General features: G+C 37.3%; 2 protein-coding genes across 3 annotated transcripts in view; one reads left to right on the top strand and one right to left on the bottom strand.

Moving 5' to 3' along the window:
• Positions 1-15,560, bottom strand: part of LOC103155633 (uncharacterized) — a 92,759-nt gene that overhangs the window by 40,786 nt on the left and 36,413 nt on the right. The gene's annotated exons all lie outside the window — the stretch shown is intronic.
• Positions 10,588-15,560, top strand: part of LOC103155609 (NACHT, LRR and PYD domains-containing protein 12-like) — a 204,212-nt gene continuing 199,239 nt past the window's right edge. The window contains exons 1-3 of one of the 2 annotated variants that reach the window (XM_016663695.1): positions 10,588-10,693; positions 12,945-12,979; positions 14,359-14,640. In XM_016663695.1, coding sequence (XP_016519181.1) covers positions 12,952-12,979; positions 14,359-14,640 — 310 coding nt within the window. In that variant the 5' untranslated portion in view covers positions 10,588-10,693; positions 12,945-12,951. Of the gene's footprint in view, positions 10,694-12,863; positions 12,980-14,358; positions 14,641-15,560 lie in introns of those variants that run through there. The other variant, XM_016663694.1, reaches the window with a different exon arrangement.

The raw sequence follows: 15,560 nt of genomic DNA, 5'->3' as shown, positions 1-15,560 counted from the left end.
CCTCCATTTTAGCTAAAAGACTGAAAATGGTTTAAATGATATTATACATGAATCTCAAAACGGCTTCATGCTTGGACGCAACATTTCTGATAATATTCGATTAGTGTTAGACTTAGTTGATTACAAAGATCTTATCCCTGGTGACCCAATTATTCTGTTTTTAGATTATCAAAAGGCCTTTGATACAGTTAGTCACAACTTCATTTTTGACACATTGTCCTTTTTAACTTTGGTAACTTTTCATTAAAGCCTTTAAGACACTTTATAGAGATAATAACAGTTCTATAAAACTTCTAGCCGATTTAATATCCATAAAGAGGTTCGTCAGGGATGTCCAGCCTCCCCTTACATTTTTCTGCTTGTTGGCCAAATTTCAAACTATTTAATTAGACAGAGCTCATTTGAGGGAATTAAAATATTTGACCGAGAACTTAAAATTTCACAACTTGCTGACGATACTGCAGTGTTTTTAAAATATTCTAATGAAATTCCTGCAGCTCTGTCTGCTATAGCTAAATTCTCTAGAATTTCAGGGTTGAAACTCAACCTAAATAAATGTGAAATTCTTCCCTTACATACAACCGCTGTTACTGAAATATGTAATATTCCTGTAAAAAACACCGTAACTTACTTAGGAATTAAAATCTCCACTGACCACAGTAACATGGATAATTTGACTCCTGTTTGTGGATCTGTTCAAAAGAAATTTAACAGTTGGTTAGCTAGGGATTTAACTGCTGTAACCCGGGGTAAAAACTGCCCTTAGTCCCACCTTTGCTGCTCCATTGGTTAGAGTGACAGTCAGTCACACAGCATTCAGCCAATTAACGCACCTGAGGTCGTTATTTAGGCTCCAGCTTTCCCAGTCAGGTGTGAGAGCTGGAGACAAAGGAGCTACAGGAGCTTCAGGTTGGTGCTTCCAAACAATCAGTTCATCTCTTTGTTTGTTTTGCACTTTTTCAAACTTACAATATAAAAATCATGTAGATCTGAACATCCAGTGAGCTTGGAGCCATGAAGCTGTCATGCACTCAACTATAAATGGAATTGGTGAGTAGTGAACACAATGTTGTTTGTTTAGCATGTTGTCGGTAGCCAACGCTAATTGTTGACCATCAATTATCATATGATCTAATTTCTTAAATTCAACATGTTTAAGATGATGAGATAAATGTTTTATTTTGTCTGAAAGTTTAGATTTAGGATATAATTGCATTTATTTCTGTATGTAACTGAAAGTCTAGTTAACTAGCAGCCTGGTAATTTACTGGTCCTGTTTATTTTAATACAGGCCAGGTGACCCTTTTTAGGGTCAAAGGATGGTGAGCTTCTGAGAACTGGCTGGGGCCCGGAGGACCTGAGAATCACTCCATACTGGTCTGGTAGGAGGCTGTTGGTCTGTATCATTTCCCCTCCATCTCACCATTCAGACACACAATCCACTATTCATCTCTTCATCTGAAACGACTTGCGCTTGGACATCGTCATCTCAAATATCTGGACAATTCAACCATGGACTTTTTGAATGTGTGTCGGTCAGACGCTGTGCTGACCAGCGGGGAAATTTAAGACAGTTGTGCACAAATGTATGGAAGATCTGCTGCAGTACTGTGTATATTTATTTATTTTGTATTTATTATTTTGGGTTCTATGTATGCTTGTCTTGTGGTGGTCATTTTAATTTTCTCTTTAAAATGCATGGTATTGAAAGCAGTTCTTTTTGTTTTTATTGATTACTGACAACAACTCCAGTAGATGAATTTAGTCTGATTTATTCCACCTGGTCCTTCTGTACATTAAATAATGCTACACTGTTTATGATAAAGTACTATTAAGCAAAGCAGAAGGAATATCAAGGGCGTCGTATCTTTTCGCATCACTTGACGTTAGTAAATCGCTCTGTTCTGATCTGGATAAAATTCTCCAAGTTTATATGGAAAAATGAAACAATCTGTTCTTTCAAACTCTTTAGCTGAAGGTTTAAATGTTTTGACTTTTACTGTCTTTAATCAAATGTTAAAAATTAATTGGATTAAAAGATTTCTAAAGAAAAAAATCTAAATTCAATGTTTACTGAACTGATATGGGAAAATATTAAACTGTGGGGTCTAAATTTTTTATTCTTTCTCAGTCAGAAAACTTCCAGTCAAATTAACTAAATTTCATCAGCAGGTTCTGCTGTGTTGGAATCTTCTATATAAACACAACTACTCTCCTCATTACTGCATCTTATGGAACAATGTTTATATAATGCATAAAAACCATTTTTTCTTAAGTGGGTTGACAATATTTGATAAATCAGTGGTATATTTATGAACAATAGCATAGAAATATCTCAAAGAATTTGAAGTGATTATTAAAGCTGTTCCTCATAGTTTGCTCTGTTTAGCACAAACCAAACAATTTAAACCTTCATGACTCGATTTCAATTGAAGGAACTAATATAATGAATAAGAAATTTACAAACGGGTTTATCAGAACACAAACTTTCTCCACTCCCATAAGTAAATATAGATGGGATTATCTCAGCAAAAAATTGTGGAGTGCATTTTTTTATTGCCTCATAAATATATAATTACTAATGGGATCAAATAATTTTTATTTAAGATTTTACATAGATATTATCCGGTTAAAAATAACGTTTGTTGCTTCTCTCCAGATGTCGGCAACAACTGCTCTTTTTGTCAGTGTGAAGGCGAAAGTATTGAACATTTATTTGTGGAATGTTCTCACTACAATATTTTGGTCGGGCTTACAGAAAAAATATTTAATTTACGTATTTTACTCATCTTTAACAATTCAACTTTTTCTTCAGCTGAAATATATATATAGTGCATTTTATTATAATCCTAGCAAAATATTATGTCCACAAGATGAAATGGAGTGAAAAAATCCCCTCTTCTAATAATTGTCAAGAAACTGAGTTAAAATGTGTATTGCCTCTGTTGAAAAACTTAACTTTAATAATAAGAAACTGGTAAAAACTTTAACTCATCTCCAAAAGTTTAACTTCATCTCATAAACAGATCCCTCTGTTTATTTTTCTTTTTGCTGTAATATATCCTTATGTATTTGAATATATTTTGGACACTTTTTGTTATGAAAACTAATTGAAAAAGTAGTTTTACCTGTGTGTGTGTATATATATTCTTTAACTTTTGTCTCTCTAGACTTTATCAACACCCTGAATGTCTGAAATTTGTTTTTATATATTTTAATACATGTCATTAACATCCATATGTATGTTCATGTTGTTTGTTTGAAATAAAGTTACATAAAAAAAGTAGAGTTTACAAACCACATTCACTTCCGGTGAGTACTTTCACATTAAGAGCGATATAAACGAGTTAATTTCTTCTGTTAGCTTTAATTTTAAATAATACATTTTACTTTCTTTTCTCTCTGAAACAATAAACTTTTATTCAAAAGCAGCAAATTAAACTGCTGAAGTTTTCCCCACACACATGTAATGTTCCCTTTTCTACAGTAAAAACAGATAAAAGTATTTAAACATTCACAGCAGCAGCATTATATTAATGTATGTGATACATTTATTCACAGATTAATTCATTTATTCATAGTTTTTGATTGATGTGATAAATTAATTGCAGCCTGTAACTGAAAATTATTACTTTAGTTAGTTGCAGTCCCACTGCTAGCAATATTGTAAAGTTTATCTTTATTTCACATTTAATTTTTCTCCTTTAGTTTTCATTCTGCTAGATGCTCAGGATGAAACATCAGATTCTGGTTCAGCTGCTGAATAAAAGCTGAAAACTGAAAATCCAACTTTATTCCCAGTTGATCTGATTCTTTGCAGCAGCAGCCGGATCTTTCTGGAGAATCTCTTTAGACACTTAAAGTGCAGATGTGCTTTGACTGCAGAGGTCAGAGGTCACATCTAATTACAAACATTTATCTCCTAGATTTATATGGAGAAAACTAGAAATAACAAGAGACTCTGCAGCTGCAGCAGGAATGAGAAGCGAAGAATCTGGTTCAACCTGTCAGTGGGATTAAAGCTTTCTGCAGGTTTTGCTGTCAGGAGTTTCCAGCTGGACATGAAGGTGAGAACGATTCATCTCAGCCGCGTCACTGAAGCTAAACGTGTTTTTCAGCTATAATGCAGCTTGGTGTTACTTTAGTGTTTCATTCTGTTTAGAAGTTTTGATTTTAAAACAACTTCTGTTCTCTGAGGCTGGAAACATGGAAGGAGAAAAATCTGAACATTGTGTTGATTAAATCCCTGGTTTTATTCCAGAATGCTACATGGAAACAACAGAAACAGGATTAAATCATGTTCTGCTGGATGAAACTCAAATGTGAAGGAAATCAGGAGCAGCAGGAGTTCACCCTGCAGTCGCTGGTTGCCGGTTAGATTCCCGCCTTCATCGTTTGTGTCCCGGAAGTGTTTGGAGGATGATGGTTAGTTTCTGTTTTTTCTGGCTCCTCCAGAGCTTCACAGCAGCAGGTCAGAAAAAGCTGAGAGTCGTTCCAACATGTTGAATCCACCGCTCTTCTGTCAAAATACAATTTCCCAAAATGCAGCACAGGGAGCCGCTCCAGTAGGCGGGGCTTATCGCTCCAAGGCCTGAACGAGGCGCTGATTGGATGATGAGCGCTAGCGCCACCCTGGCTGAGTTATGAGTTTGAACTGTTTCCATCCGTGTCTGCATGAATATTAATGACTTTTCTCTTGAGCTAAATTATTCACATTTTTATCTAATTTCTTATTTCACTGCAGCAGTGAAATTGTGTTTTCCTGACATTAGCAGACTGAGATTTGCTGACATTGTCATGGAAACGCAGCAGGTGAAACATCCCAGTGTGATGAAGACTCCTCCAGGCCTTCATCACTGCAGCTGGTTCTGGCTGCTGCTGCAGCACCCAGACACCAGCGCCCCTTGGGGGCCTGGCGGTGGCAGCATCATGCTGCTGCCTCTCTGTGTTTCCTGCAGCAGAAGGAAGGCATGATAGCAGCTCTATAGATTCAGAGCCAAACACTGAAACTTCCTCCGGATCTGCAGCTTTAAATCCACTTCAGAACAGATCCAGACGTCCGGACCAGATCTAGAGGAAACAAACAATATCTGAACTGATCATTTCTGACTCGGCTGCTTGGATGTGTGTTTGGCTTTGAAAGGTTTTGTTGTGAAGCAGAAAGTTGATGAAGTTCACAGTGAAACGACTTCAGTCCACATGAAACCTGGTTTCACTCAAACAGTTTTTATTCACTTTGAGGACGGGACGTTTCTGATGCAACGAGGAGGAATAAAAAGTCAAAGCTGGAATGAAACAGAGAGAAACTCCATGTTTCTCACAGACGTGATGATCAGTTTGCACAGCTGTTGTTCAAGGAGAACAGTTTTGTTTTTCAACTTTTGCTGATGGATGAAAATTTGCATTAGAAGATGAGATAATAACCCGACTTTCTATGGTTTATTTGTGTGGATTTAAAGTCGGACAACTTTAGAGAAAAGCAGGAAAATCTTTAGGAGAAACCTGAGCAGCGTTCTGACAGACCAGACACTGAGAGGAACCAGAGTTTGCATCGTCAAAGTGACGACTGTGAAATCATCTGAATCTTGTGACTCACGTCTCCAACATGAAGACGGACCAGGATGCAGAACTTCCACCGAGCGTCACGTCACTCACAGCAGGTCAGGAGTCTCGCTCTTCACTTCAACACGACCTAAAACCTGGGACAGCAAGGGGTCAAAGGTCATCTCCAGCACCTTAAGTGTGCAACATTTCACTTCACATGAGAGCGTCTCGGTTTAGAGACCAAAACCAGCCAAGAAGCTTCAGAGTTTTCCTGAACGTAGCGCTGGTCTACTGGCCTCGGTGAGGCTGGTTTTATTGAAGATGTGTTCAGGTCAGCAGGAAAATTCAGCACTATTACGGACGGGACCAACGACTCCACCTATGATGATGCTTGGATACAAGTTTATATGTTCAGATCTACATGAGATGAAACAGTCGTTTTTCATCACATATCTGGACGTTCTCCATCGGTCACCCTGACGTCTTTCTGGATTTATTCATTATTTACATCATCAATGGAAATTGTTCATCCAGATGTTTATCTTTGTTTTAATTTTTACTTTTATAAAGTCAGATCAAGTTGGCTTACATTAGTGTCGTTAAATAAGAGTCACTGCAGGATTTCATTCAGTCTGACCAGAAAAAATGTCCTGTAAAGAGTTTAACACGGCAGCTATATTTTATGATTTAAAACTGTTTTATTACATAAATAACATCAAACAGTGAATTAAAATATGTCAGAATAATATTTGAGTCAGAAATATGTGAATATGACTCAAGAAGACTGTTAGTTTTTCTCTAAGCTCCACATTAAGTGGATATTAAATGTAGTTAATGCATTATCAGGGCTGTAGTTCCCACTATGGCCACCAGAAGGCGGAAATACCCCGCTCTGAACATAGAGGTGAGTTTGTGGAGCTGCAGCTGGTTTCTGACTTCTTTTAAGTTGATCGTGTTTATATAATTCTCATTGTAAATATTATTATTATGGTCTGTGTAATGGACTGACAGATAATTTAATATATAGATGTGTTATTTACATACAGATAACATCTATAGATCCTAAGTAAATTACACACTTATGTTTCCCAATTAAACAAATAACTGGTTTGTTCGCCAAGATACTGAGTTTCCTGTTTAGAGTCAAGAGAATATAAATGAAATATTCATTTTTTTACTGGAAAACAGAATAATTCAGATAATTTGGCTTCAGAGCCCCATTATACTATTTATATCACATCCTAAGAAAAGTACACACTCGTGCTTTCTGATAGAATACTGAACTAACAAGCTAAAATGTACTTGCAGGAGAATTTAGTTCCTTGTTTTACTTTGAAAGAATCCAAAGGAAGTGCTATTCACATATCAGTTCTCCAGCTTTACTGTGGTTGTATATACACACTGTGTCCACTAGAGGGCAGAAGGCTGAATCAGTAGTTAGCTAGTTTCCTGCTCTTGATCGGCTGATGAAGCCCTTGTTGCTCTCTTCTTGCTTCTGCGGTGTTATTTCCTAATTCTTCTTCCTACTTTAACATGAAATCAATGTTTTATCTGTCAGCGTGAACTAGAAGCAGCTCCACAGAGATGAAAACAGCCCGCAGAGTCTGAGCGGAGCTAGCGATGCTAACAGACTCCAGCAGCAGCTTCAGAGGAGCTTCAGCTCCAACAAAGCTGAAACAAAACTCTACAACTCTGGTTTAGACGCTGAGATGCTGAACTTTCGGTCTGAAGGTTGGAGAATATTTATGAAATGTTAAATTATCCTGGAAACATTCAGAATGAAGTCGGAGCAGGGCGGTTATTTACGGAGCCCTCCAGGGGACATGGGGAATTTTTTCTCTTTTGCGTTCCCTCGCAATAATCTACTGATCAGTTCATGATTCATAATTGATACTGTAAGCCTTTTTTATGGTGGCCGCCGTTCTTTCTGCTTTATATACAAGCTTATAAGTTTTTCCATGGACTATTGAGTTATTATCGCGGGGTAATCAGTCATCTGTCTCTATTGTGTTCTAGTCTGAATGGTTTAAAGTGCTCCTTTCTGTGCCGTTCCATCTGAGCCTTAACAGACATAAACATGCAGTAAATAAATCGATTTTCAATCAGTTTTTTGCACCAAAGCGTTAATAATAATAAAAGCGTTTTCTCTGAGGCTCTATAAGAGCCATATGAATGAAATAAGTAATTATTGATCCGACAGGCGCAGCGGCTTTGACACCTGGTGGTGGGCGTGTCGATGTGGGCGTGACGTCATCAAGTATGAATGGGAAGGTGACGCTGCTGGGTGTGTGTGTTTGAGGTCAGCTGGGTGGTCAGTCCTGGCAACGTTTGGAGCATGATAATCAGAATTAAATAAATCGATAATTGTGACAGAACAAAGAAGAGGTTTGGTGTTGATACTCGGACAGATGAGATTCACCGAGTTAACCCAGTGCGGCCCTCTACCACCATTAGTTTGCTGTGTTTTATAATAAAACATGTTTTTTACGGCCACCGTAAAAAGGCTTACAATATCCAATTATGCCGCATGAACTGATTATTGCGAGGGAACGCAAAAGAAAAAAAATCCCCATGACCCCTGGAGGGCTCCGTACAAGCTAGCACATAAATTGTAAATAAAGGTTGTTGTTTTTTTTGGTTTGTTTTTTTTTTTGTTTTTTTAAAGAAAAAGGTTTCTATCTGCGACAAGCTGCTGTGATCACCGATACGAATGGTTGATAACCTACTGAGCCTGATATCAGGCAGAGCAGGGACCAACTGAGGCCATTCAATGGGATGATAACATCCGAGCGGGTGAATCAGCTCCTTACCAGTCGATGCTCTCGATCCACCTGCTCAGGTACTGCCGGATGTCCATGGGGAAGGAGTCATCGTACAGCTGGTCCACCTGCTCCAGGTACTTACTGTCCAGCATCTGCAGCTGGCACCACTGCGCCATCTGGTGGCCACAAGCAGCAGCTGCATCAGGACTCACTAACTTAATTAGAGAAACTGGCAGTGTTGCAGTACTGGATCTTTTTCATCAATATTAAGAAATGATTGACTTAAAAGAAGCTCATATATTTTGCTGAAAGCTTATTTGTCACCGTCTCCTGAGGGACCAAGATCAGCCCGGAGACCGACTGGAACCACAGACAGAAGTCTGGGTTTCCTCTGTGTTTTATCAGCCACCAGGCTTCACTGCCCTCTAAATTATGACACTTACTTGAATGTTTGGAACATTTTTAACCCAAAAACGCAGCAGGCCGCTGATGGACGACCTTATGACCCCACCGCCAGGCTCAGCAGGTTTTCCCAGGTAAGGCAGACGCTTCCTGATCCAGTTCTCCATTTTGTGTTAAATGATATTTACTAGTGTGACTTTTTGAAAAGTGATATTTTCAGTAAAGGGTTTGACCAGAAACCTTCACCTGTCATCCTGTCCTGTTGCTTCTCTCTGATTTCAACTCTGCAGCTTCAGGACTAAATACACATAAATCTAATGAAGTTATGGAGAGAAGAGTATCTGCTGCTAACCTGTGTGTGAGATGGCAGGTCAGAACAATGCATGTGTGTGTGTGTGTGTGTGTCTAATTAGAGGTTCTGCTCAGTTTCATCTCAGAATTACATTTTTGATGAGGCCAAAAACAGGAATCAAAGCAGCTCAGCGTTCTGTGTCAATCAACACACAGAACCAGTTTGTAAGTGAAGAGACATTAATGGGAGACATGATGAAAAATCGTACAAACAATCTACAGAGATCCAGAGTGGAATAAATTAATGTATCCAAAGAAATAACCTGCATGAAGAACATGTGGAGAAGTAGCAGGGAAGAGACTGAGAACAAGAGGCTTAAATATTGAGGAGGATGAATTAAAGACCTGGGCTGATAAACTAACAGGTTACAGGTGCAACTAAACAAAACAACCAACCTGATCCTGACATGGACTTTCCCAAAGGTGAACAGATTTAATCTGATTTTTACAGTGTATGTTGATGTGTCCTCTGTTTTGAATGTTTTTGTGTCAGTCTTTGTTTTCAGAGAATCATGATTAAGTTTCTCTGCTGCTGTTTGCTTTTATCTCCTCCAGTTAGAGAGAAAACTAGAGAGATTTAATGTCCACATTCAGGTTTCTCAGCTAAATATTGACTCAAAACTTAAACAATCTGGTAAAAATGTTTCTAATGTGGTGAAATAAAATCTTCAAGTTTTAAGATATCAAACAGTCAGAAAATGCAGTGAGATCATTTCTGCTGTGATTTTCTCCCATTTAGGTTATTATATTACCAGCTGGTTAAAGGGAGATGATAGTAGAAAATGATTAGATTAGGTCTTATTTTCCAGGTATAAGTCACTGTGCCGACCATCAACTCCTCTATAGAGCAAAATATTCTAGAGTTAAATGTGTGATGTACCTCGACCCAAACTGAGGCAACGAGGAAACATTCCTGCACAGCAGAGACACAAACTGATAAACATCTTCCAGTAAACGCCTCCGGCACATTCAGACTTGTTGTGGCAGCTCTTGAATTTTCTGTTGGAAGATTTATTACATAACTAAAACCCTCCAGGCTAAAAGAGCCCAAAGTTTAAAGATCATTATGATCAGGAATGAAAGAGGGAGGTTCAGGTGAGCAAACTTACAGAAAGTTTCTTTCCTATCAACAATAAACAACGAGATTAAATAAATTAATAAAATCTGTATTTGATAAATATTAACATATCAGATGGTCGTGTCAACATGTGGAGAAACTTCAACATTTCAAGGTTCTTGGTTCTTTGGCTCAGATTAGAAGCAGAAACTATTATTAGTTTTATTGCTCTTGTGTTTCTGTGCAGAAATTTGTTGGTTGTTAAAGTTATTTATAGATAAAGCTGAAAATTTCCATTAATTTAATAAAATATGGATCCAAAAAAATCCTAAATATGTTTTAAAAATTATAAAAATCCTTTAAACTGAAATGTGAACTTGTTGTTCTTAGACATCTATTTCCAGGTAACGATGATCAGACAGGATTCCTGTCATTTCAACAGGTGAACACACCTCTGCTGTCAGAGGGGGCGGAGCCTCAGGTGGATCCGGTTTAAGTTCTGGAGAATCAGGTCCATTTCTCCTGTTGGCTCCGACTCGGTTTGTGTGAACAGAAGGAGAAGCAAAGATCTGATCAGGTGAGTTTTAACTCCACTTTCTACTGGTTTCCAGTCCTGACTGGGTTTTCTCTCTCTGAGCTGCTGGACAGAACCAGAACCGGTTCTGGTTCTGGTTCTGATGCAGAGCTGCAGCACCTGATTTCAGTCAGAAACTCTGATTTTCTCTGAGTTTTCATCTGTAACCCAGACAACCAGCTGAGTTTGCTCCCAGTTTCATAGTGGAGTCAAACTGGTACCAGAAGGTTCTGAGATATCTGGGTTCTGGTTGGTGGATGGAAAATATTTCAATATGAAGTCAATAATTTATTGATCAGAGATGATTTCTCTGGGCTTTTATCAGTAGAAAATCCAGATTGAATCAGTCTGTGGTGACAGAGGACAGCTGATCACATTTCAATCAATTATTGATCAATAATAAGTGATTATGGTGAAATAACAACACAGCGCCCCCTAGAGTATTTAAAACCATCTGCCCCACCCACTGCTGCTGTTTAGACCTGAACTGATTTGAAGCATCAGAACCTATAAAAATACCTGCTGGACCCATTTACCACACCCAGAAGGAAGTCGGCCATTTTGGATCAAAAATGTTGTGTATATATATAAAAAAGTCAGAGGCCTCCTATTGACAGTTCCTTCAGCCAATCACATTCAACTTACACATGTACAGACCATCTTTCTAAATTTACATACTATTCAAAAACCTGTGAGGCACCACACAAGCTTTAATGCTTTAAAGAAAAAAACAAAACAAGGTAGTATTGAACGTAATGTCGTCATGCGGTTCTGCTGGTTCTGTGGAGTTTTCTGTATTAGAGGCCTCTGAAATGTTTGCCAACAAAAACCTAAAAAATAAAAACAAACAAAAAAAACTCAAAACATATTCAATGTGTTCACATTATTGCACGCATTTTTAATCCAATTTAAACCAACATGCTAACGCAGCAAAAGCTGAAGAAGGCTCTTCCATCCGAGCAGTCGACACATATTGTATTGCCATTATACACTAATGGCAATACAAAGTAAAAAAATATATATCGACTTAATTATAAAACTAATCAATTAAAGGGATAAAATGATGCAACAGATTCAACTTAAATACAATAATTGTGACTCAACATGTTCGTCTTGGAGTAGCTTTACAAATAGTGCTGCTCTGGAACAAAACACAGCGTTTAAAAACAGGGTTTCTTAATGGGGCCTATATATATATATATATATATATATATATATATATATATATTACATTTTGACCTTGAAAGTAAAAAGTGAACTAAAAATGTGAGATTTGTTTGTGAAAGCTCAGATATTTAAGCCGAGTTTCTTTGATACAAAGAAAACTTTCCTCCACTCTGACTGTTGCTCTATTTCTGCGGCTCACTATGTTTTTTAAAATAATTTGCCATATATATGCTAAATTATTGATTCAATCACAGTAGTAAGTTCTACAAACTCTTAATATTAAGTCTTACATTTTATTTTATATTTTAATCACTGAATTCTTTCACTGACTGATATTTCCAACATGCATCTTCTCCTTTAGTCTGAACTTGTTTTTATGTAACAAATCAGAGTTCCTGGTGAATTAAAGAAAATCTACTTGTTGTTAAATATTTTTCTATTGTTGGTTCAGTGTTAAATGTTTGGGTTTGTTCATGTAACATAAATGAACTGAGACTCTTTATAATCAATGCAGTTTTTCCTCTTTGGGTTGGTGGCAAGATTTTGACCTTTGACCCAAATGGCTGCAGTGAGCCTTTTAGTTTCTAAGTAAAACTGTAGCAAATATGTTTGTTTTGCCATCTGGGAACCAAAGTTGAGCATTTCAAGCCAGAATAGCAGAAAACTGTTGATGAACAGGAAATAATCTGTAAACCTGAGAACTAAACACACAGACTCCTTCCTGGAGGAGTTTCTGCAGCTGATGCTGCCACCTAGTGGCAGCATCAATACATTACAGTCAGATGGTAAAACAAGAGGTGAAGATGTTTCAACCTGAAGGAAATCAGAATGACTGACAGTCAGGAACATGTGAACATGTCATTGTGAAGAAAAATTTGATTGATGTATTTTTATATCACTAATGTTTTTAATAATATACACTGACATTGTAGCTTTAATAATTACATAAAATGTTTTTTGGTTTGTTCTAGTGTGTTTTAAATTTGTACTTTTTGGGTGTTTTTAGTTTCCATTTCAACTGCATAAGATAAAGTAAATTATTTATGAAATAAAGCCTGAAAAATAATGAATTGTTCACGTTTTCCAGGTAAAAGATGGCGCAGCAGCAGGAAGTGGATTTTGGTAAGTGATCAGAAGCAGAAATGAAGAATCTTAAAGGATCAAACTGACCAATCACAGCCTGTGTTGCTGCCATGTGATGAAGCTCAGCCTCAGTGTCTTTATTGTTTTCATGCTTCCTGTTCAGTGAAGCTCTGGTGGAAACATTGTGAGTTTCTGTGAAACCTGAAGGTAAAAACTGAACTCAGATGGAAACTAAAAGGAACCGAAGTGAAGAACAGGCCAGCAGCTCTGATACTTCAGGAATGTTTACTATATCCATATATATCATTTAGTGGATATATCAACCAATCTTTATTCCAGACACAAAAGAGGTCCATAGTAAAAAAAAAACAAAAACAAGAGAAAAAAGAAAACAAAAAGAAACATGACATATTCACTGAGTCACAAATAAATGATGACGCCAATGTTTCCACAATCTTGGGAAAAATCTCACTGTACTAAAAACAGGGTTTACTAAAATTGCTATTATATTATTGCATGACACGGATAATCTACACATACATTTATACATGAGATTCCTGAGCGCAGCTGCACATGTGGGAACAGCGTTATGTGCAAACATGTGGCTAGCACTGCTCCATCTAGGCACTTTGAGTAGGAGCCTCAGGCCATCATTGTATGCCACATAAAGTTTCTGCAGGCTACTTTTTTTGTATCTTCGCCATAGATGGGCTGTGTAAAATGAAGTGCAAAAAACTTTAAAAAGAGCTATCTTCACAGAGGATGAACACATACCAAACTTTCTGATCAGAATATTAGCCTGTGCATACATCATACAATACTGCCTCCAAATGTCACGATCATCAGATAGGTCATCAGTTATGTAATGTCCCAGATATTTAATATATCTATATATTTAATATATATATTTAATATATATAGTATTTATTTATTATAGGGTAATAAATCACATCATTTATTAATAATTTATTATTTCAGATGAAAAGACTTGCTATGTCTTTTAATATCCAACATCTAGCGACAGAGATCCTAAAGCTTAGACGTGAAGACATGGTGATGATGGTAAAGAGAGGAAAATGTTTGTTAATCAGTCAATATTTTCATCATAATATTCACCAATAATATCAGAGTTTCCTGTTTTCCTAAAATAGTTCAGCTCCATATTTAGAAGGTGTTTCTTTTATTGTTCTTCCTGCACTGATGATAGGAAGTGATGAACCAGAAGCTTCATTTGGTCTCATGTAGACAGAATCAGTGGTCGTCACTCAGATATGAGGCAGAAACACAACAGCAGGTTTAGACCTGAGGATCAACAGACTCTGAATCTCTGGATGGAGAAACATGAATAGTTGATCTTCATCACGTTTTTCTCTCTGACGTCGATTTGAATTCATGTTGTTTCTGATTTCTATCTGCAGAGAAAAAACTATCAGATGTTCGCTCTGAGTTTGTGGAGAGAGTTTCTGAGGAAATCCTGAATCAGCTCCTTGATGGCCTTGAGGCAGATGGGGTCTTTACTCATTTGGGGATGGAGGATATACTGCAAAGGAACCAAACCAGAGCAAACAAGGCCCGCGCCACCATAGATGAGGTTAGGATGAAAGGACAGAGAGCCAGCAGATTAATGATCAAACGTCTTCATCTCATAGATCCGACTCTGTCCAACCAGCTGGGTTTGTCCTCTGACTCCTCTGGTCCAGGTGAGACACACAGTTCATTAAGCTGCTTTTACAGCCTCTACTGTCTTGATGACCGACATGTTACATCTTTATGAGACAAAAACTGAGGAAAACTATTATTTACATTGGTGAGAGGTTTTCATGTCCTTTTATTTTTATTTTCTTTATTTTGTGTGCATGTTATGTTATTGTCTGAGGATAAATATGGTTTAGTTTCATCGTTTACATTTACACAATAAAATATTAAAATCATGAAAAAACACCAGGTTTGATCAATCAATCAAATCAATAAAATTTTATTTGTATAGCACATTTCAGCAGCAAGGCATTTCAATGTACTTTACATCATTAAAGAAAAATTAAAAACAGCATGTGACATTGAATAAACAGTAAGAAAGAGAAAGAGATTTTGAAAAAAAAAAAAAGATAAAAACATACTTTTGTTAGGAATTTAAGCGCCTGTCGTCGCCGGACTCCGCCGTCCGTTTGATGCTTCTTGGTGTAAATGACACCGAATGTACTCAGATTTCAGATTATTTAGATGAGTTTTGACGCCTTGTAGTTTGATGTTGTCCACAGAAAATGTTTGTATGGCTGCCGCACATTTTCACGCCAGCAAAAAAGTGTGTGGTTATTTAAGCAAACCTTGAAGGAAAGTAAATTTTTATACATTCCAACTCTGCGTAAAACATGGCACTGCTGATTTTTTTGTGCGCACGCATGCTTAATATCAGGGGTTCCCAAACTTTTTCCTGCGAGGGCCACATAACTGTTCCCTTTTCTGGTCGGGGGCCGGTCTTAGTTTTTCGAGAAAGAAACCTTAGAAAACATTTGTTGGGGGGGTGGATTAATGCCGATGACATATTCGCGTTTATAGATAGATTTTTACCCAGAATGCAAATGGAAAAAAAACGTGAGCGAAACGGTGACTGGTACTGACT

Source organism: Poecilia formosa, unplaced genomic scaffold (assembly GCF_000485575.1).
Source record: "Poecilia formosa unplaced genomic scaffold, Poecilia_formosa-5.1.2 Scaffold438, whole genome shotgun sequence".
Taxonomy (NCBI): domain Eukaryota; kingdom Metazoa; phylum Chordata; class Actinopteri; order Cyprinodontiformes; family Poeciliidae; genus Poecilia; species Poecilia formosa.
Note: the sequence above shows the minus strand (reverse complement) of the source record. Positions and strands in the feature narration are given on the sequence as shown.